Source organism: Trachinotus anak, unplaced genomic scaffold (assembly GCF_046630095.1).
Source record: "Trachinotus anak isolate AG129_WGS33_773 ecotype Australia unplaced genomic scaffold, CSIRO_AGI_Tana_v1 ptg000007l, whole genome shotgun sequence".
NCBI lineage: Eukaryota > Metazoa > Chordata > Actinopteri > Carangiformes > Carangidae > Trachinotus > Trachinotus anak.
Window position 1 is genome coordinate 9,982,563 of NW_027273858.1, and position 22,812 is coordinate 10,005,374.

Sequence of the window (22,812 nt, forward strand, 5' to 3'; positions counted from 1 at the left end):
TTCTCCTTGCATTACAGAACAGCCAGTCAGATTTTGACAGCCCAGTGATCAGGTGGCATGTCAAACTACATTAAGTGTGACTGTCATAGCCACAGGGTCCATGCCATAAATTCGTAAGTGCTCTGTTCACACTTTTGGCTTTGATATTTTTAGTTCATCTCAATTTCCTGTGACAAATAAAATCTGTTCACTGAAAATAACTACGTAAAATGCTGCATGAAAAACTCCAAGTCATATGGCTTTACCCTTGTTGCAAATTGCTTACAGACAGTCGAGCTGACCGCAATCAGTTTGTATAAACAGCATGAGAATATAGCTCATGCTACCGAGCCAATACAGAGTCTCACAGGCCTGGCTGCCGACACAAGTTATGTAAACGCTAAGGCGACAAGGCAGATCCTGAGAGGTGCCCGCTAGGGACGAGGGCCATCATTGCCAACTCTGACCCTCTGAAGTAAGACACTTCAGAGACGCCCTGACAAGTTGTTCCTTTACTTTAAAGGAAACGGCGAAGGACATAGAACTCTGTCTTTGAGGAAAAGTTATTACTTTTGATGGTAGATTACGCCATCACATCTGGCAGTTATTCGGGAATTGAAACTTTTGAAATGCTGCACTCAATGTTCTATGCAGGTTTTGTCACTTAAAAGAGAAAATGTGCTACAGACCAAAAATCAACCCTTACGAAATGGCAACAGAAGTTAATTTAGTACACAACCTTGCTGTTTGAGCCACATTTCTCAGCTCCAGTGGCATTTCTGTGTGATCATCTTTGCAACTCCACTGTCATAACACATCAGCATTTATCTTTCTGCAAGGTGCCAAGCAAATCTCGAAACACTACTCTTTTGAGTAAACATGGTGGCTTTAGATGAACGTAAACCAACAAACACTTAAACGTTCAGTGGTTGGAAGAAACACCCTGCAGTGTAACATCTTAACATCATCTGTCAGTTTCATTCATTTCCTCTAGACAGGACTTGAAGGGGGTTTCCGTGGGTTCCTGCCAGTGGGTTATAAATTTTAGATCCTGCTGCCAGGAGATTTTTTCTCAGTGCTTTTTTATTTTCCCTGTCTGCTGATTCAAATGATTCTGGGAATGCCTGAGTTTCTCCATGTGAATCTAATTGTAGACAACAGCAGTCTGCATTTTAAAAGTGAAAGAGAAAGAGGAGATCAAAAAGGGAATGGGGCAGTGAACAGGTTAGTCAACAGGTGGAGTGGAAATACCCAACACAACCTGTTTTATAAGTTCAGTAGGTAACTATAGAGACTGAAAAAAGTAAGGACAAAACAGGACTAATAAAAATGGGAAATTAACTTTTCAGCAGCACAGGCATATGTGAATCCCTAAAGAGGCATTAAATGTATATATTACAGGAAGATAAGTGTCCTCTAGGTGTCAATAGGAAAATAATGGGGATTTACAGCTTGTGCATACTCTCTGTGGTAGCTACAGCGTTAATATTTCTGGGAAGCTCCACCTCCACTGCCACCTTTTATGTTAATTTCAGCGTGATCTCTGCGTGGACTGGAGGGAGCCGCCGCGCGTTGTATCTGTTGGCCGCTGCCGCTTCACGTCGATGAGGCTGGAGCTTGAATCACCGTCGGGACTTTTTGGTGAACGGCGTCGCAAACGTGCGCACAATAATGTCGCCGCTGAGGAGGCGCAGCTGAATGTGAAGTAACTGTGGATCCAGCCGGCAATTACAGAAGAGGTGAACGCACCTTGCATCCAGCCATGGGAGGTCAGATCACCAGAAACAGCATCTACGGTAAGGACGGCTGGCATCGCGGAGTCTGCGTTGATTCTTTGCGGTTAATGAATAATATACCAGCCGATATAATCGAGCGGTGCCCATGCAGCCTCCAGCCTGTGTGCATGGAAACTGTAGGCGTCCTGGCTGCCTAAAATAAATGAGAAGTGAAAGTGGCTGCTTTGGCCAAGTTTTTTTTTACCACCTTCTGTAAGTCAGGACTGGCTCTGGATAAAATAGGATATGGACAGGAAGTCGTGTTTTGCCAAATTTGATAATCCCCACAGGATGACACTCCCCAGAGATGCAAGTTTCTCAGTCTTGCTCCACTTCCCTCTGACGCCTGTTTACAATATGAAAGCAACCAAACGGGTCAAACTGAATCAAGCTGACACCCGAGGCTCCACATAACTTTTTTTTTCCGACCTGAGTTGCGCTTGTGGTCAACAGTCGAAAGTGAGCCCACTCAGTATGCTGGCAAACTGTGTCTCAAGTTTATGTCCTTTGATGACTTTATCTTTCTACTCATAGGGCTATCAGGTGGTCATATGTAGGCCTACATGTCTGAAATGCTGGTAGTTAACAGGTGCATTGGACGTTTTTATTTACCCATTCTCACACCTCATTTCATATTATTGTTTCTTGCAATTTTCTGGCCAACTGATAGGCCTACAGTTTGGTGTATTCATTACAAACACAGTTATTGTAAAGCAAGAAACTAAGTCTTTTCCATTGCTATATGGAAAAATAATCAACAATTACAATTAAACTTATTCACTACATTGCGAATGAAACGTGCTGAACACTAGATAACTTTAATACAAAAGTTTCCACATGTTTTAAACAGTGGTGTATTGATTGTAGAGCTGCAACAATCAGTCGATTAGTTGTTTAGTTGATTGCCAGAAAATGTATCAGCAGGAATTTTGATAATCATTCCATCCTTTCAGTCATTTAAAAAAACAAAAACAAAAAAAAAAAACATTTTTGGGTTCCAACTTGTCAAATGTGAAGATTGTCTGCTTTATGTTACTGTAAATTGAATATAATGGGGTGAACAAAACAAGCAGTATTAAGATGTCATTTTGGGCTTCAGGAAATTGTATCAGGCAGCTTGGATTAGGTTCTGACATTTTGTAGACAAAAGATTAATTGATAAGTCAAGAATAATAACCGTCTGATTAATCAATGATGGAAATAATTAGTTGCAGCCCATTGGCAAAGATGTTCATTGATAACTAGATAATTTAATGTTACATGAGCTAATTTTGTTTGGCTGTGAAGCAGACACACACAGTGTGTAATGAAACTTTGGTTTTGAGTTGTTCTGATGATTGTACTTGATATACAGTAAATGACCAGGGCACAGTAAACATTTCTCATTTCCCAGATGGACAGATGGACACGGGCCAATACACAAGGTCCTTTTTCCCATTTCATTATGAGGGACCAGTGGGGAAATAACATTACCAACAATACAGGTGCGCGGCAGGGGTGCTCCTAGAAATTCTTGGCCCTCTGACAACAGCTCAGTCAGGGGCCCGAAAATGTAAATATCTATAATCCCTGTCATGTGTCTGGGCCCCTGTCCAGCTCAAGGGCTCATGAATCATTCAGCTGTCACCTCTCCACATTTGGCAAACCTACATGATTGTGTTGCTGACGTTTAGCCATCACAGTGGGGCCTTGGCAAAGAAGTTCAACCATTTTTCAAGAAAGGTGATTAAAACAAGCAGCAGTGATGATTCTACAGCTGCAATGATTAGTCAATTAATCAATTAGCAGACTGACATAAAATTAATCAGCAGCTATTCTGAAAATTCTTTGCTTCCAGCTCCTCAGAGTTTTTTGGTTTCCTTTGTCCTCGATGACAGAAATCTTTGGGTTCTGGTTCGTTAGTCAGACAAAACGACACATTTGAAGACGTCACCTTGAGCTTCAGGAAATGTTTTTTGTTTTTGTTTTTTTTTTTTACTATTTTCTAGAGAAAAACAACTATCGAGCTATCGTGAAATCATTGAAATAAATGAATCAAAAATTAGTTGGAGCACTAAAATTCCATTCCATTGAGATACACACACACACACACACACACACACACACACACACACACACACACACACACTTACATAGCATTGTTCAGTACTGACAGTGGAGGTAGCTGCTCCCTGGGGAGATTATCAAGCCCTCATGATCTTGTATACAACATCTTCTCTATTCTAGGATATTCTCATAATTCTTAGCATGTCACCAAATTAATCATTAACTGTTGCAGGACTGGTGCATGATGACACTTAAAACCTTAGAAGTGTTTGAGAATAAATGTTTACCTCTTATTGAAACCACACAAAGTATGACATATTTGCAAAAGCTAAAACGCTACACATGCCCTCTGGCTCCTTAGGCTGCTGCCTATGAGTGCTCGTCTCCTTGATACTAACGTCACACCACATTAGGGCGTCTGTTGAGGGGATATAACACAGAGGAGCGTAGGAGGCCAGGTGACACTGGCCAGGGCCACTCTTTGTCTCTGCACTGTTTGTCCTTTCCAATTAATGACAGCAGAGGCAGTCCCATTGTGTGCGGTGGTGCATTAAGTAACATTATCCTTCCTTAAGTTGCTCATCTGACGTTTGTCATGGCACCTCTCTTTTATCATGGCAGGGCTCTGGTCACTGTTTACCCTGACATCTCCGTCAGGTTGCATGACTTTTTAAACACACTCTAGCAGCCACTGTATCATCAGCACTTTTGGCTCTAACCAAGCTGTCATTTACAGTAAATCAAATGTGGTATTTTTATTTATCCATTTATTTACTTATTTGACTTAATTCATGGTTTATACAGCCCTCTGTGTGCTCTGAGGGTTGTAAACCCATCCCAACTTGCCTGGGAGTGAAAATGAAGCTGCTCTTAAAAAAAAAAAAAAAAAAAGTGGAGAATTCAATTTCACAGCAGCAGAAATTGTATTAAAGTTGCGAGAATGAGAGAAGATATTGGATTCTCTTGTTAGATGGTAAAGCAGGAGTGTTGCTACAGTGCCTGCAGAGGCCTGTGAGGTGTTGCTTCTGTTTTCAGACCTCTCAGGAAATACTCTATTCAGGCTCGGGCCTGGTTATTGATGGAGTACAATACAGTCCTGTTTTCTTTTCCTGAAGACATCACGTCTGACATGACATCATGGATGCAATGTGCTTGAAGGATTTGTTATGACTTCATTTAAGACCACTGTTGTGCACAGAGCACAATTCGGCATTGTTCTACAGCGACAAGAGCATGTGAAGATCTTAACAAATACACTGTACTGAGCCCAGAACACTTGGCAGAGCCTCTCTGATTGTGATTTAAAGGGCAAGACGCTGCAGTAATATGTGACAATGCTGCCCAATGGAGATTATGTCTAGTTTAATGCAAATGTCATGTCTTCACCCACAGCTCACACCTCTGTCTCTGCCCTGGACGGTGACCTTATAACAGACCTGGTGTCAGAAGTCATATGATCAGTCATTGCCAATCCTGACAGTCTTAATTGATTTGTCTCCAGGGTACTTTATAAACCTCTTGACCCTCCAAGGTCACTTAGTGGACAGCAAGAATAATGGCTGTATTTCAGCAAAGGCTCATACAGTCTACTGCTCTCGCAGGCAAACACGAGCAGCTTCCACAGTCTTCCAAATTTAGGTGTGAAAATACAGGCAGTTCTCAAGGACAAAGAAGTGTTAATTAGGCCTAAATTATTTATTTGGCTTCCAGGCTTAGCAGATTGGCTAGATTTTATGGTCCTGAAATGCCAGTGTAGAGAGGACAAAAGTACTGTAGGACAGAAAACTATAAAATCACTTGATGAGATGATATTGGTTCAATTCGAAAACAACCCTGCCTTACATTTAATGAGAACACAATGTCTGTGAGAAAATGCCTCCTCCACTAAACCACAGTGACCTTGGCGTTGTGCTTCAAAGAGAAATGTGGAAACAAAAATGGGGAGAGTTGGTCTCAATGAAGGGTAGTGAGTGTGAAATAAGGCTCAAGATGACTTCGAGCAGATTCTTTATCAGTCTAAAACCCAAAGCGACAGATGTGATGTGAAAAAAGATGTTTGGCTCTATTGTTCATTATGGTAAGTGGAAGCAGTTATGATTCACAGGGCTGCATGGGAAAAACTAAAAACTCAGCTACATGTTGAGTCAGATGTTCTCCTCTGGGTCGGCTGTTATTTTGCCACTTCCTCTCACCAACACAGCAACAACAAATATTGTTAAATCTCATTTAGTAGCATATTGTAGATACTAAATGTTTAATTTCTTTTTTTTTTCATTCTAATAAGGCAGGTAGTAGGTAATTGTGATTGATATGTTCTCATTCAAACATGAGTCACAACTGGACGTACGGCAACATGTAACAGCCATTCCTCACTATTATAAGAGTTGCTTTGTTTGCACTTTACATGTTAACTGATCATTTTGTTTTCTTCATCCTCCTCCTGCTTCCTTTACTACTTTCTACTTGCTATTGTACAAATGTGTTCCAGCACAGAATGAAACGAACCACAAATGAAAAACACACCAGTTTAAAATTTGGCAAAATATAGAATAACAAGATGGGTGTTACTGGAAATGACCATTTACTGAAATTAGAGCATTTTGTGTGAACTTCTCATAGGTGTATTGTTCTCCGTAATTGCTTAACCAAGGGAGCAATTCTGTCCTTGTGTTTTTTTTTCCATCCAAGGACATTTTTGCTTGTAATTTACCTTGAACATTGTACGTGTCTACGCAGTAAGTGTGTGGTTTCACTGTTCTACTGTGAGAAGCTGGAAACAGAACGCGTGTTAGATTATTTTAATGTGTTTTTACGTAATTAGATTGTTACAGCAGCAGAGAAGATACACAAGAGGAAATGACATGTGACATGATGTCAGTGTATTATAGCAAACAAAATCTTATCTAGTATTCAAAATTAGAAATTTGGGGATTTTCCGTAAATTGCGTCCCCATTTTTCACTAAGCAACCACTCTCCCTTCTCTGCACAGATTCTCTGAATGGGCCGTTTCCTGCAACATCCCACCGCTGCCACCACAAGCCCAAGCGCTGCCTGCCCATACAGCCATGTGGAGGCTTGTCCTCCATCCCTCTGCTCTTTCACCCCAGCACCAAGGGCTCACAGATCATCATGGACATGTCCCAGAGGACCGTCAAGAGACAGGCCAGCTTCTGTAATGCCATCACCTTCAGCAACAGACCTATCGCTGTGTATGAGCAAGTTCGACTTAAGGTAACAAGATGCAAGATGCTGCTGTAGGTAGTGGACTGTTTTGACCACGAGTTTTCTATCTAATACAGGATAAAAGTAACCCAGTATTGCATTGGTGCCATACTGACCCAAGTTGGTTCAGTTGTAATCCAGCAATTTTTAGTTTGTAATTAAAATCAAAAGAATTCTGAGGGACTGGTGTAAAAAATATTGCGAGAGGATGCCATGCGTAACAAAAATGTTATTTGTACTCACAAAAGAAAACATGAAACCATTTCCTCGTTCTCATTTTGACACGTTTCACTAATCAAAACCAACATCATACTTTACGCATGAGCGATAAGCAATAATAATTTGTGGACCATTATGTTACCACCAGGGATGCACCATGACCAACATTAGTCATCTCATTAGCTTCCATTAATTTCCTGCAAAAATCATTACTTTGTGCACCAATTTGTGCACTAATGCCAAGATACTGTAAGTATGTACAGTAGAGTAGTGAGAAATAAAGTCACTACTCGTGACTGTGATAAAAAGTGAAGTCCTAACTCTCTCTCTTTCGTTCTCTCTCAGTGTGTTTTTGTTTTTCTTCTCCCTCCCTCCCTCTCTCTCTCTCTTCATCCACCCTTCTTTGCTGCCCTGTTTTCATTTTCTCTCTTTTCTCTCTCTGCTCTTGTGTGGGCCAAAGCAGCAGCAGCTTAGAACAAGTTTCCACTTCACCTATCAGGCCATCTATGTCTCGAAAGTGAGAGAGCAGGGCAAGCATTGCCATGTGAGGAATACTGTTATCTTGCAGGGTAAATACAAAGTAAACAGAGGTTCGAAATAAGACAAAAATTGTTTGCAGGTGATAAACATACCAAGGTAGCTAGTTTTAGTGTGCTTAACAACAAATGTGTTGTCTTTAGCCACGCTAGCTGCTTGGCATTGTGGATGGTAATGTTGACCCAGACTGAAACGTCTCAGCAACTATTGGATTGCCTTGAAATTTGGCCCAGACATCATGTGCCCCTCAGGGTGAACTGTAATAAGTTGGGCGAGCCTTAATGTTTCATCAAGCACTATCATCAGTTCAGAATTTTAAACAGTCAAATTCTTTGCTTTATGACCAAATGCCTGCAAAATTAATGACATTTCCATCAGACTCAGCCGTGTTCAGTATGTATGTTCAGTGCTAATTAGCAAATGCTATCAGGCCAACTCTCTAAAATAGAGATACCCAGAGCGCTTCTTTGTACAGCCTCCCAGAGCTGCTAGGGTGATCTTTTTAACTTATAGTTCACACAACAAAGAGAAAACCAAATGTAAAGATTCACCTTCAGCTGATTATCTTCACTGATTAAAAATATGTGCTCTCCAGATTACTAAAAAGCAGTGCTGCTGGAGTGGTGCCCTGCGTCTTGGTTTCACATGTAAAGACCCATCGAGGATCAATCCCGACACCTTGCCCAAGTACGCCTGCCCTGACCTGGTCTCCCAGAGCGGCTTCTGGGCAAAGGCCCTGCCCGAGGAGCTCTCCAATGAGGGAAACATCATCTCCTTCTGGGTGGACAAGAAGGGCCGGGTGTTTTACCGAATCAACGACTCCAGTTCCATGCTGTTCTTCAGCGGGGTCCACGTCTCTGAGCCTCTGTGGGCTCTCATAGACGTCTACGGCCTCACCAGGGGGGTCCAGCTGCTAGGTGAGTAATGCGTTCAGAACCAGGTCCTTTCTGAGAAATGGTAGCTCTTTTTGAATTGCAAACTTAGCACTAGTGTTTGGCTTTTTATTTTTATAGGGGGATTTTTACTATCATGCTTTACCACTGGAAATTGTCTGCATGTCTTTTTTTACTGTGAATGGTTAGAGGTGATGTTACATTCAGCGGACCCTACTTTTCCCACACCCACAAAATAGCTCAATGGAAAAAGATTGTGGGAGATTAGACAGATTGTACAGTTACCACGGTCGTTAGTATCAAAGAAATTTCCCTTGAGGGAGAATTTCAGAATGTCTGAAATCCTTTTAGCAAGTTCTCCGTGCTGTTTAAAGGGTCATTACATCAAAGAAATTAGGAACAAACAGGTCCTCCACAGTCATTAACAGCAGTTTTGCACCACACTGAATAATCTGAAGAACAAGATGCATTTATTTAACACATCATGTGATCAAAACAGCTGTCTCCAATTTTTGACAACAGTACAAAACTATGCAAAATAGATAAATAGGAATCCTTGTGAACGAATACTTATTTATCACAATTTCCAAGACCTGTGCCGCCTCTGTCGAAAAGAATAGAAGCTGTCAGCAAGGTTAATAAAAATAGAAGAGGCTCCCGTATTGTGTAGATAGTGCCATTTAACCTCATTTCTCGCAGCGTGTTTGACAACGTGAAGCGTGCTATCTCATGATGGGCTGTTTGGTATCCAGCGCCAGAGTGCGACTATCTGGGGTTCACTGGCCTCGTGGTGCTGACCAGCACATAGCTCTTGTCGAAGAACAAGAGGAGTGTGTTGGCCATCCCAAGAGGACAGACAAGAAGAGGGATGATGTCAGGTAATGACATGTCTGGGGTGCTCTTTTCCAAGACAATCAAACCAGTGGAATGTCTCACTCTTTGGATCCAAGTCTGAATTTGACTTCATGTGACATGTGTTTGTCCTACAGTCACCCCTAAGATAGTTTCATGTGTTTGAATGAGAGTTATGTTCCGAAACTATGTGGTACAAAACGTGAATCTTTTCATTTTACAATTAAAAACAAGACTTTCTGCAGTTTGTAGTTGTACTTTATGCCTGTGAATGAGGCCAGCAGCTCTAAATCCCACTGTTTCTACTCGGGTTTTCCCACATTGATCACCTTCATCCCCACATTGATGGTTTAAACCTAAAAGCCTCGGCCCTCAGTCAGCTGAAGGATCACTTCGATATCAGCTTTCCTCTATAGCCCGAGAGCGTCACTACTTGAGAGCATGGTATATCTCAAAGGCTCTGTATTGTCTCAGCAGTTGGCTGCAGTTCAGCAGACACTTAGTCTCTGAAATATGGGCGGACACATCAAAGTCTGGTGTTGCAAACTGGCACATGTGCGTATTTTCCTTTAACAGAAGGGTGCATTTTGATTCTTAATGATGCTTACACAATGGTCTGAAATTAATGCTACACCAGCTGATAAATTGAGCCAAATTTCACCTGTTGTGGGCTTGTTATCACACAATCTGTCCAGGTGGGAATTACAGATCTGCTGTGGTTGTTTTTTTACACGAGACAAATGGAGCGTGGAGCTGTGAATAAGCCTTATCGAGTGTAGAGAATGGCTCGGTTAGGTGACCTTGATTTGGCTTTTGTGAAATGTGCACAACAGTAGAACTATAAGAGAAAAGGAGTCGTAATAAACCTGTTGACATAAGTAATATGAATTGCCAAGTCAGTGAGATAATGTGTTTTGCTTTGTTAGGCTTTATGTTTATTAAAGGAGCAGTCCGCCCTTTTACAGAGTGAGATCAGTTTACTTGTCAACAAGAGTATAGCTCAGCCTGTCAAACTGTTGTACAACATCTTCTGTGGCTCTAAAGGGAGCTTTAAAAAAAAAAAAAATCATCTTTTTAGTTCCAATGTTTCTTCGCCATTGGTGCCTACATTGCCCACAATGCACCTCAACTGCCAACAATTTGGATGGAGATTTGGATGTGTTTATGCTAGTTGTGGCTAATGTTTGATGTGTAAAATTGGTGGAGTTCCCCTTAGAAGTCAGAGAAAATATGAGGATAACCATGGTGTCATGAAGGTTGTCGCGACTTGGGCTTGAGACTGCATTAAAGGCTGCATTACAAACTGGAAATGTGGGGTGTGATAGATGTGGGCATTGAGTTGCATTATTGGAAGTGTGGGATCCAGCATTTCCAAAAATCAGGAAATCATGACCTCTGCCTCTTTTGAGTCCCCCAACTTAATAAAAGTAATTGCTATTTCCCATTTGAGCTTTTGTTGAGAAAATAAATATATGTGAATATTGACAGTATATTTGCACTTCCCCTGAACATTGTATCTGTAAGTTGAACCATTCTTGTGTTGCATGACCTCATTCCCCAGCCGACAGCTCAGCCCAACCAGCCTTCACTCTCTTATTTTAAGACCCAAGTTGTGAGCATAACTGTATCTGATCACATCCTTTCTGTGAATAGCTTCCCCGCCTTTAATATTTAATCGATTAATTATAAAAGCGTCCCTGCTCACATGTCAGCACATGTCAGCACACATCAGCGTAACTGTCAGAATGTTTGTGCGAAACGCCACCTGAGTATAAACGTCTACTGAAGACAGTGTTACAGCCACAGTGCATCATTGTTATTCTGACAAAATCTTTTTTGATTGTTTAGCTTGAACTAATGGTTTCTGTGATCCTTTCTAGGGTGAGCCTCTTAAATTCATTCTAAACCCGTAGTGATGTTGCATCATCGTCTTATTTTCTAAAACAGCTGATTTTTGAAGATGGTTTTTTTTTAAAATTTCATTCAGTAGCAATGGTCTGCTATGAAAGCAATGCATTTTAACATTGCCACAGTCGAAAGTTTGGGGTTTTTTTAGCCTGTGGATAAGCCGCATCATACACATGCACCACAGGATTCCTTTGTGTCTGTTTGATCTTTTATAACCTTACATGCTATATTAAGGAATTCATCAAAGCTGCTATTGTTTCACTTGCACTGTCTCTCAATGCAGCCTTTTGCCAAACAGTTTTCCTGCTATCAGGTCTTATTCTGATCTTTTCAAGAGGGGTGTTGTTTCCTCTCTAAGCTATTATCAAGGGAGTGCAGTTCAGCAGCTAGCCACCCATGCAAGGAGTCAAAGGTGAGCCTGAGATCAGTGAGACTGCTTGAAAGCTGAGATGGTGTTGCGTAAGAGAGGAAGCTAAATTAATCTGCTGAAATCAAACTGAGCCTCAGGGGTTGTCCAGACCAACAATGCTGCCTATGCAATTTAAGAAAGATCTGTTACATCACCGCACTTGTCCTACTCATGCAGCTATCAATAAAGACTAAAGTGCCTTGCTTGGGTTTTGTACAGAACGGCCTGTGCTGTTGAGCGTCTGCAGCCGAGACACATTAGCCCTTAGAGGGACTAACAAAAGGTTTCCTCAAGTGTATAATATGTCTCAAGCAGCATAACTGTTTTCAAAGCTCAATTTGTCAGCTGTATTTTCACAAATGTTTCTGTTTACTTACTTTCTTATATTTCTCCGAGCAGTGTTATAAGAAAACTGGCTTTTAATACTATTTTATGGCACAAAACACTATTTCCCAACTGCTATATTTTAAAAATGTCAAGTTTTTTTTTTTTTTTTGATAACTTTTAGAGTTTTATCTAGTTGTATGTTGTAGTAGTTGGAAATCAGGTCACAAATAACTTCCAAGTGTTTCCACTTGTACCATATTTCCCAGGAGTGAAACACATATGGGAATGGTATACCTCTCTGCAGTCAAAAAAGTAATGCTGCCCCCTTTACACATGTATGGCTGCAGTCTTAACAGAATGTGTTTGTTTATGGGACAAATCCCCAGAGACCACACAGCATCCACCGTTTTGTACAGGTATGATGGATTCCTTCCAAGTTAGATAAGCGGAGCGAGTCAAAGGCATCTTTTGATGGATGCAAGATGCTCTACTGGGGGTTTGTTTACTAGAGGTAGATGAGTCACTTAATCACTGACAGAATGGTAGTGATCCGTGAGACCGGCATCAGCTAACATCATCTGCAACCTGTCTCTCTAGTCATTAGAGAAGAATCCAAAATGGCTGCCAGACTGTCAAGAGGCTGCGTACCTCTCAGGTGATTAAGAGGAGGGTGTTGACATCAATCATCTCTGCGCGCGGCATTGCGATGCATTAGGCCTGTAGAGCATCATGGTGGGGAAAACCTCCTGGTGTATGCATTTTATGTTTTCTAACGTTGTGAGAGACATCACTAACATTTCCTGCTCTGGGGAACAGAGGGAACAGTTTTTAAAGAAGCTGCGATACCCGATGGTTTTGAAAACAGTTTGCAAAGTTGTAGACTTTAGCTGTTTCTTGCGTGGCTCTGTGGATTGCAGTGTCACTCCTGACAGTCTACCTCAACAAATGTGGGATGGATGTCAGTGAAACTTTTTACAGACATTCACGGTCTGACTTAACTGAGCCCCTGACTTTTCCTGTAGGGCCATCAAGAGGTGGATATTTTTGTGTTTTAGAGAAATGTCTCGAAACTATTGTATGGATTTCCATGACAACACAAACATTGAGGTTTTATCTATAGAGGCACTGAGGTATATATAGCAATATTGGCACCAAATTTTGTAGAGACATTCATTGTTTGCAGATTATGACTTTGTCATCTCCTGACTTTTCATATAGTGCTACCATGTGGTTATGTGTGAAATGTCTTGTCAGCTTTTTCCACGAAATAAGGTGAAAACATTGCGCATTGCAATATTAAGTTTACTATGCTTTCCTAAGCTGGAACTGATAAATATTTGGCATTTATACTTGAACTTGAACTATTAATCAAACATCAAAATAATTTTATGACTTGTATTATTTTAATAAGCATACTGACATTAGCATTCAGCTCTAAGCACTGCTTTCTCTTAGCACAGCTTCTCAGAGCATGGTTGTAGACTCTTATTTTTGTTTTAAAATCACAGGTGCGCATTTGCATTATTTCTTTTTACTTTGTACATTATTGTTATTATGTGAGCTTCACGTTACTCGAACTAAAACTGAAAGTATTTGTTAGCTGTTAAAGATCGCTCTCCCTTTGACTCATACCGCTGTTGTCAACAGATAAAGAGATAGCGTGGAAATTCTGAAAAGCTTTGTGCTGCCCAAACACGCTGGGTTGTCTGAAGTTGACTGTGCTGTACTTTCCTTTCTTTGTGTCTATTTTTGTCTGTGTTCACTCAGTGCACCTAACGCTCACGCTCACTTGCTACAGATCTCACTTATTGTTTCACTTGTCAACACAGATTATGTGGAGTTTCACAGTGTTTGATTTGTGGATGAAATGGTTTTAAATATAGAGAGGGCAGAGAGGTGCAGTCTGACAAGAGTTGCCCTCGTATACAGTGTAGGGTCAATCTGGTAACAATACTGGTAAAAATGGCTCAGTGAGACACAGTGAAGGACAGAATGTACCCTATAAACCATTGAGTACAAGTAAAACTTTCAATTTAGTTCTATACTCTATCTACATGTGTATATGTTTCTACAGGTCTGCATAAGGGAGCAGAACTAAACTCTTCTGTTAATTGTGATTGATGAAGACACATGATAGGCCTGAAGGGTCTGATTACCCCAAAGTACTGCAAATGGATGTTGTACTATTATGTGAATTTCTGGTCTGCTCCTTACAGCCAAATCTTCCAAAAACAATAAACTGAAAGTTCAGCATGGTAATAACAATATGCAAAGTCATCTGTCAGAAGTCCATTTCCAGCCAAAGGCAAACAGCAGACATTGAGGAAGAAAGGCAAAGGGAGATGCTAAATGTCTCCATATTATAAACATTTAGTAATTTCCTTGAGCTGAATTCTTTTGGCAGAATTAGACCAAAATCATGAATCATGCTATAGCTTCTCACCCTCTTTTTTTTCTCTCTTTCCTTCAACATTCCCACTCTGTGTTCTGATCACACTAATAAATCATATGAAAAGTGGTACTTTTTCAAGGGACTGGACATTTAAACCTGATTATAGTCACATTAAGATTTTGCAAGACTATGGACCCTGTCCCAAGTTCTCCTCTTTTGGAAATTACTGAAGCCTGCAGCTTATGTTCAGGTCAAGAGGACCAGTTAGGCCCATGTTGATACCTTTTTTGGGTAAAAATCGTACGGCAAGAGATAATTGTGGCCCAAGGCTGTGGTAACCTTGTCCATTTTTAAGTTGGTGCATTTTCCCGCTTAGCTTCATGCTTGTGAGTCTTACCAGTGCCATGTTTGCTGTCGAAGCTGTAACTATGCTCTTCAGTATTCATCCAGTCACAGCTTTATGTGCTAAATCTAATCATTTTTGTCTCCGTGTGTTGTACAGTCAAAATCATTCAGAAAAAAATTAAAGATTCCACCGTGCATGCTACCATCATCAGTCATTTTTTTTTTTTTTAAGGTTGGCATTAGTTGACGCTCATCTTCCACAATGCATTATGTAACAGAAATAGATGATTTTGATTCAGAATTTCTGGTGTTGGTTTCCTAATGTTTGAAATCTGCAGCTACAGATGCTTCCTACTGTACATGAATTATTAGATTAGTGGGTATAGTGTGGAATTGGGATGCAGATTTAACGCAGCTTAGCTGAATTCCAATGCAAAGGCTGTTAATCTTAAGCATACAATAGCTGATCTGTGAATGTCCTTGTGTTAGAATTTATTAATGGACTAACTTACTATGATACAAAGCTACAAGATGAGCACATATTTCAAAGATATAAACACATTTTGGAGGCAGAACGTCAGGTGGGAGCTAATACATCTTATGGATATGTGGTGCGTAATAATAAGCCTCCTTTATCTGCAGTACATTGGCTGTAATCAACAGGAGAAAAAGGTTAGATGAAGGCAACCATGGTAACGGTGCCTCTGAGGCTGGTGTGAGTCAACAGTAGAGCAAGACACCAAGACTTGAAAAAGTGAGGAGATTCACAAACTCATTGAAATACTGTCAGAAGTACTGTAAGTGTTTACCATGGCATTTTGTGTAGCATACAAGTGGCAGACAAGCTGGATTCACTGTCTTCAAGACACACGCTGAACCATTATTGTATGTCAGGGTATTACACAGCATTATGGCCACACTCTCCATTTCTTTTATGGTTTATATTTCCTTTCTTAAAGACACAGTGAAATAAAAAACAAGTTTTAACTCTAGGTTCTTGTGTTAATTGTTCATTTATCTCATGTTGAAATATTTTTTTGGTATTTTCACATCAAAATCCATCTTTTGGAATTTGTGAAATTGAAACCGATTTTTGATGAATCACCTTGAACATGTGGGTGCTTGCCTAAAAATATCCGATCAAATGTGATTTGGTGTGACTAGTTAATGTTGGCCATTATGTAAAATCGCACTTGACTGAGCAATCTTAGTAGGAGGTGTGCGTTAATTTCACCTTTATACTCCTCCACCCAATCTATCAAGGCCAGGGAGTTGTATATGTGGAAGCCAATAGTTTTCCACAGCTCTGTATCTCTCTGTAGCTCTGTATCACGTTATTTGCCAAGCCACACCCACTTTTGAGTTGATCTGTTCACACCTGTAGGATTTTATTTAAATCTCTCTCATAAGTAAACCCCACCCACATATTCAGATATGCTGTATGTCACATCACAGAAGATAAAGCTGCTGTTTTTTATTTATTTGGACTCATATGTCTGTCCACATGATGAGAGTAAGTTCAATATTAACTCTCCTTTCAGCTCTGGTTTTGGTCTCTACCAACTACCAATTGGCTCTTTAGCTGCTAAGTGCTTCATTATGTTCACCTGAAAGTAGCTAACTCTGTCTACAGTTTGGTGCTGAGCAAGTAGCATACAGTGTGTTTTTAGAGCTTTTTCATTGTAAACATGTAGCTGCCGTGGCAGAAAATGATGCTGATGAACATTGTAAGAATGAACCAAAACAGTCTGTTAAAAGATGCTATAAAGCTCTGTATAGCAGCAGAGGAGCTGCAGATGAATGATAATTCTCTGTGGGTTTGTGCCTGTACTCCTTACACACACACACACACACACACACACACACACGTATATATATATACACACACACACAGAATCATTTGATCTATTGCTCATATTAAGAATTTGATTGTACTCGCTTTATGTGTAACTCACTTTGCTCATTCCCCTTGGTTTTAATGCTATGACAAGACCAAAGCCTAACCAGGATCCTCATCCCCATTGCAGATGTTATAGTTGATATGTCATGCACATATCTGGCTGAGGATCTTGATTTTCCTTTTATTTCTCCTTTGGACCCTTATTATAACTAAAGTTAAGTCATTCTGTCAGACAGTTTGTTACAATGAAATGAGAGGCCTGGTATAAACTAAAATGTTGGAGGACTGTCCTTTGACCTAACATCTGCCAGCATGTACACATCAGGATTAGGGTCTATGTATTTATGAGAGCTCTGTTTCAAGTGATCTCACTGCTTGGAATTTATTTGATTTGTTGAACCAAAATAAATGCCGCTGGACAGACTATTGTGCCTCAGCTGGGATTTAATCGGCCCAGATGGAATCGAACAGACTTGCAGAGAAATCAAAATAGAAATCATAATGGAGCCTGTCAGGTCTGGATCCTGGGAGCTGGGCTGTACAGGGGGAAGCCTTCGGAGAGGCTAATCACTTTCAGATGAGCAGAGTCTAGTCCCAGTGAAGATGTGACTGTGTACTCTGGGTATTGTATGTGTGTTCTATGTGTGTTAGTGTCCAAATCTCTGTAGTTTTCACAGAGTTTTCATATCGCTTTGACCAAAACAATGAGATGAATCTATAATTGGTGAAATGTGTTTGAGATCAGTATTATCAGCAAAATGGACTTTGAGTATCAAATGTAAAATTACTAGTAAAATGTCCCCTACATGACTGATAATAATTATACACGACAGTATTAGATTGTTAGTGATGCATTAATGTATAAGTAGTGTTTAACTATTGTATAAAGTTACATAGTGTAGTCCAGTGTTTCCCGAGCTTGGAGTTGGGCACCATCCAGAGGGTCACAAGATAAATATGAGGAGTCATGAGAAGATTAACAGAAGAGGAAAAAAGAAACAATAAAAGGTCTGACCCACATCTGTTTTAGTTTTCAGACCTTTCTCAAATCTTCGCTGTTATTTGTGAAATTTACCTCCTCCAGTTGATTAAATTAAACCAACTAACCAAGTTTAGACAGGAAACCTCTTTGGTGGAACTGCTAATAACTCACATTTAGTACTCTACATTTTATTAACAGCAGCAGAGTCCCCAGAAGGTGGTTCAGATGTGTGGCGGGCGTACAAAGAGCTGAACTGTCACACCAGCAGTTAGGCAATAGTACTTTGCTTAAGGTCAAGGAAGCATGGTGGTTTTGGTTAAATTCAAAAACACTGTCTGAAGTCACTGTGAACTTATTCTGTATTAAACCAGATCACAGCTTCTTCTATAACCACCTTAACCAAGCGCTGCCAAAAATTCAATTCAATTCAATTCAGTTTTATTTGTATAGTGCCAAGTCATATAATACATTATCTCAAGGCACTTCACAGGGTAAGGTCAAGACCTTACTTCCCACAAAGAGCAAGCGCTTGGCGTCAGGGGGGAGGAAAAACTCCCTTTTAACAGGAAGAAACCTCCACCAGAACCGGGCTCAGGGTGGGTGGCCGTCTGCCTCGACCGGTTGGGTTTAAGAGGAGAAAAGAGAGAGAGAGAGACCAGAAGCAGCTGGTAATGTTGTTATAAATAATAATGACAGATAACTGTGGTTAACAGTAATGATGAGTAGTGGTATATCTGGATCCCGCTGCTCCAGAAACAGAGATACCTGCAGAATGTGGACTGAGAGAGGGAGAGAGAGGAGATACACAAAACTACGGGAGAGAAAAAAAATACAAAGTTAATGGCATAAAGTAGTCAAGAGAGAGAGAGAGCCCAATGCATCCTGGGAATCCCTCAGCAGACTAGCTCTATAGCAGCATAACTAAGGGATGGTTCAGGTCATAACCAAGCCAGCACTAACACTAAGCTTTATCAAAGAGGACAATTTTGATCCGAAAGGTAGAGAGGGTGTCTGCCTCCCGAACTGGGAGCTGGTTCCACAGGAGAGGAGCCTGAGAGCTGAAGGCTCTGCCCCCCATTCTGCTCTTAGAAACTCTGGGAACCACAAGTAGACCTGCGTTTCAACATAACCATAAAAAGCTTAATAATGCTGTGGTCACTATAAATAGATACCGTACTGCAAGATTGGGTATTTTGGTGGAAAAAAATTGTTAGTTTCTAATACTTTCAGTGTGAGCTTATTTGCAACTTGCCAAATAAGCAAATGAACATTTCCTCATTATATTAATAGAAAACACAATCTGGCCGCAATTGTGTTTCTTGCAAAACATACTTGCAGGTTCAAATGAGTTGTATATAAATGTAATTCCTAGGAGGCAGGGTTATGCAACTGCACTTTGAAAATACTCAGACATGTATTTGTTTAAAAAAGGGTGTTACCTTCAAAGCAGGGCTGTGTGACAGTGTGTGGTGTTGAATGCATGTAGAGACACTTCAGTCAAGTCAAGTTCAGAAGTGGCTTTTAACTGGCCTTGGAAACACTGCGCTTGTGAAATCCCTGAGGTGCTAGGCATCATTTTCACTGCTGCCATTTGTCACCTCAGCATGTCCCATTTTCTTTCCATGATCACGGTCCAAAAACTAAGAAACATCTGGCACTGAACCAGAGACTCAACTTGATCTTTCAAATACTCCACATATGTGGCTCCAATTGCACATGGCATCTCAGATACTCAAACTGTTGGGCTTCTCCTGTGTATCGATATCATAGCACCCTCTAGCCTTTTAGCTCTTGCTGCTTCACACTCATACTTGTGCTGTTATCTTGTCCGGGATACCGCTCCTTAAAAGCTCATCAGTGCAGATTTTCCTCTGGAGCCCGCTCCCTGTTTTTTTTTCTTTGATAAGCAAAGGCTCATCCCTCTCCTTTTTGGGGCAGACACACAACAACCCCCCTCCTCCCCCAACCTACTTTCTCCTGACAGATGACTTCACTCACTCATTCTAGACGGACCCCAGGATAGGCCCCCTAGGCATGCATAGTGAGGGCAAATCCCCAAACACACACATACACACACACACGCACACAACTGGTGCAGCTAACCTTGCATAGAGGTTGTAGCCTTAGTAAAACCCCCAAAAGCCTCCTAATCCTGTTCCACCACGCCAAGGAATAAACCGAACTCTCCTTTGTCTATTCAGTACCATACCATTGTCTGACTGAGAGTTGTACAAGACTAAAAAAGGAATAGGATACATAAAAAATCCTGAGTTGAATTGAATGATTAAGATCAAAACCATAGTGCTATAATACTGGCAGGTCTCTCCGAAATGCATTTTAAGATGAGGTGGGGCCAGGTTGTTTTCTTTCGGCAGTCTATTTTTATTAACAGCTTTTTAAGCGCAGTAAGTTAGTTGTCATTGTGGCATGTTTTCACGGTGAAACAGGATGCCAGCTTCTTGATATCCTCCTTTGCCAATATTAAGTCTCCTTTCCAGAACTGGTTTTTCCGGATTGCGTTAAGGGTTTCTGAACATTGCAACTTGTTTGCAAAGGTAAACCTGAAGAAGTTCCCGTGAATAGTTTTTTGTCTGCAGGTGTAGGTTTTGGCGTGGGTGTGTTCTTACTTCCACAAAGCCAAGAAATTCCTCCCTAATGTTCAGAAAGAGTTGAGTGAGTCTCATTTCTGATTTGTTTTTTTTCTCTCACAGCTGCATTGCTTACTAAAAAGCCAAAGCAAAGCCAAGAGGTCAGCCATTGACCCTTCTGAACAGTGTCAGTCTGGTATGTGTCCTTCTATTTAAATAGAGCTTTTCTCTTGGGATGCAGTCTCTGGAGCTGCTCAAAGACCACTTAATTTTACTAGGGGAGTTTCAGCCATGCAGTTAATCAAGTCTGTATTGTTTACGTGCCGGAAAAAAAGTGATTCAGGCTTTTCCCTGCTATTGAAAAGCTTCAAGGGCTTGAAGTTTGAACATTTGAAAGGAGAATATAATCACCGTTGTTTTCAGTGGATGCGATTGAAAAACCACTAGAGTGTCACCAAATGTTCAAACTCAAAAAAGAATGTTCAATGGCCATTATACATAATTTTCAAACATAATTCAGGACAAAAGACAAAACTGCACCTGCCTGTGTGTGAGTGACACTTTAATGAGTGAGAAGTTTGGAAGATTTTGCTCCTTAAGCAGCTACAAAAAGATAAGAAGATTATTTGCTGTCAAGTCAGTGGTTGTTTGTAATGTAAATGCAATATTTTTTCATACAATTAAATTGTCAGTGTTGGTGGTTTGATTAATTTGCATTGGAGTCACAGTTTCCCCATTACTTTCAGCTCCTTCAACCACACCCTTCATGTTTAGATCACTGTTTTAACTTCTGTGCTCACTTACTGACACAGCCTTGATCACAACCTGCCGTGTTGTGTAGCAGATTCTGCATGTGGATATATTTTATTTAATCAAATAGCAATTTCCATTTTTTTTTTCCCCAAATAAGTTGAGCTCACAATCTTTCCCTGTACCCCCTCTGGCAACTACAGTGGTACCCCCCCCCCCCCCCCCCCCCCCCCCCGGGGGCACTGTGGAATCACTGTTTTGAATGATACGGAAAGTGTGAACAGGTTGAACAGGACTTTCGGAGCCATGTGCCTGCTGTGTGTTTGTTGTGAGAACAGTTCTTTGCATGCACGCACAGGGGTAATTTCAAGCTGTGTGATCTCGTGACTCAACACTTTTTTTCATATTTGTCAGCTGTTCAATGTGTGAAGTTCTATCCCAGGATCCTTTGAGTCCAAACCCAAGAAGAGGTCATCCATATTTATTTGACTCACGTCTTTATCTTTCATGGTTTTGTCGTCTTTTATCCCTTCTATGTCTTTTTTTCCCTGCAAGAGATAGAAACTTCCTTGTAATGTTACTATTCTCCTCACAGCTAGTTTTGACTGCTGTGCCACTCTCAAAAACAGAAACTGTGAACCACAGGAAGCCATAATAGCAAGAATAGAAGTTATCTTGTGTCCTAAAGTCGGCTAACTTTGCCTTCTAGATGATAAGGCTGCTAATAATAAGAGCCTCATACTTGGTTGTGGACACTCTTGACTGAGGAAGTAATTAAGTTCAAGCAGTTTATCAGTGGCTGGCCGGAGATGTGCTGTCTTTGTGTGATAAAGAGGAGCTGGTGAGGTATGCCCTTTCTCTCAAGTGTCCACCCCACCCAATTTGACATCCTCTCCTCCTCTCCATCCACTTCCCATAGGGGAAGCCCAAAGCAGATGGAGGCTAAGAGCCACACAACTCAGCCATCATGTCACTCATCCTTTGGCCTGTCCCTCCCCACTCTCCTCAAATGTCCAATCAGGCTAATTTTAGCCCGTGTTAGAGGGCGGTGTTAAATTTGGCAGTGTGTCCCCTAAGCGTGCCATGATGCAGATCCATTTGTACCGACTGTGTGCATGGAAAGACACGCTCTCTTTCTGTTTTCATTTTTGCAGTGATGTTCCCATGTGGCTTCTATTTTACAGTGAGCAGAATTAGCATAGGAAGAGCTATTTGTGAGGAGGGGGCTACACGGCATGAGCAGACATGTGATACAGTTTTAAGGATGCCTTTCCTTTTCAATGATCGGAAAAAAAGCTGCTTTTAGCATCCAGACACATAACTGAGACTGTTAACAGTGGACAGAGGTAGAATACAGTATATTAAGTCGCTGCTGCTGAGGCAGTGTGTTGTGTAAACACCTACGACTCGTGGCGGCTCATTACAGCTATTTGAAACCCACTGTAAGATAGCCTTTGGGAAAATCCAATCTTTGAATTTAATAGCTTTGGAAAATGTCTGCATTTTCACACCATGGGCTCTCGATTTCAGTAACAGACCATGAAAATGAAGATAAGAGTAATAAGATAAGTAAGAAAATGTGGCTTATTATGAAAGGACTCCAAGCTAAAGACAGAGTGAGAGGCTAAAACACAGCTTAGCTTTATTGTCTTTCAGTGGCTTCATGTACATCTCTTATCTCTTCAGC

At 40.9% G+C, this 22,812-nt stretch overlaps 1 protein-coding gene across 1 annotated transcript in view; it reads left to right on the forward strand.

Moving 5' to 3' along the window:
• Positions 1-1,432: 1,432 nt before the first annotated feature.
• LOC139622792 (E3 ubiquitin-protein ligase NEURL1-like) overlaps positions 1,433-22,812 on the forward strand; it is a 32,253-nt gene continuing 10,873 nt past the window's right edge. Inside the window, exons 1-3 of the mRNA XM_071480392.1 lie at positions 1,433-1,775; positions 6,791-7,032; positions 8,375-8,696. Of these exons, the coding sequence (XP_071336493.1) occupies positions 1,742-1,775; positions 6,791-7,032; positions 8,375-8,696 (598 nt within the window). The 5' untranslated portion in view covers positions 1,433-1,741. The remainder of the gene's footprint in view (positions 1,776-6,790; positions 7,033-8,374; positions 8,697-22,812) is intronic.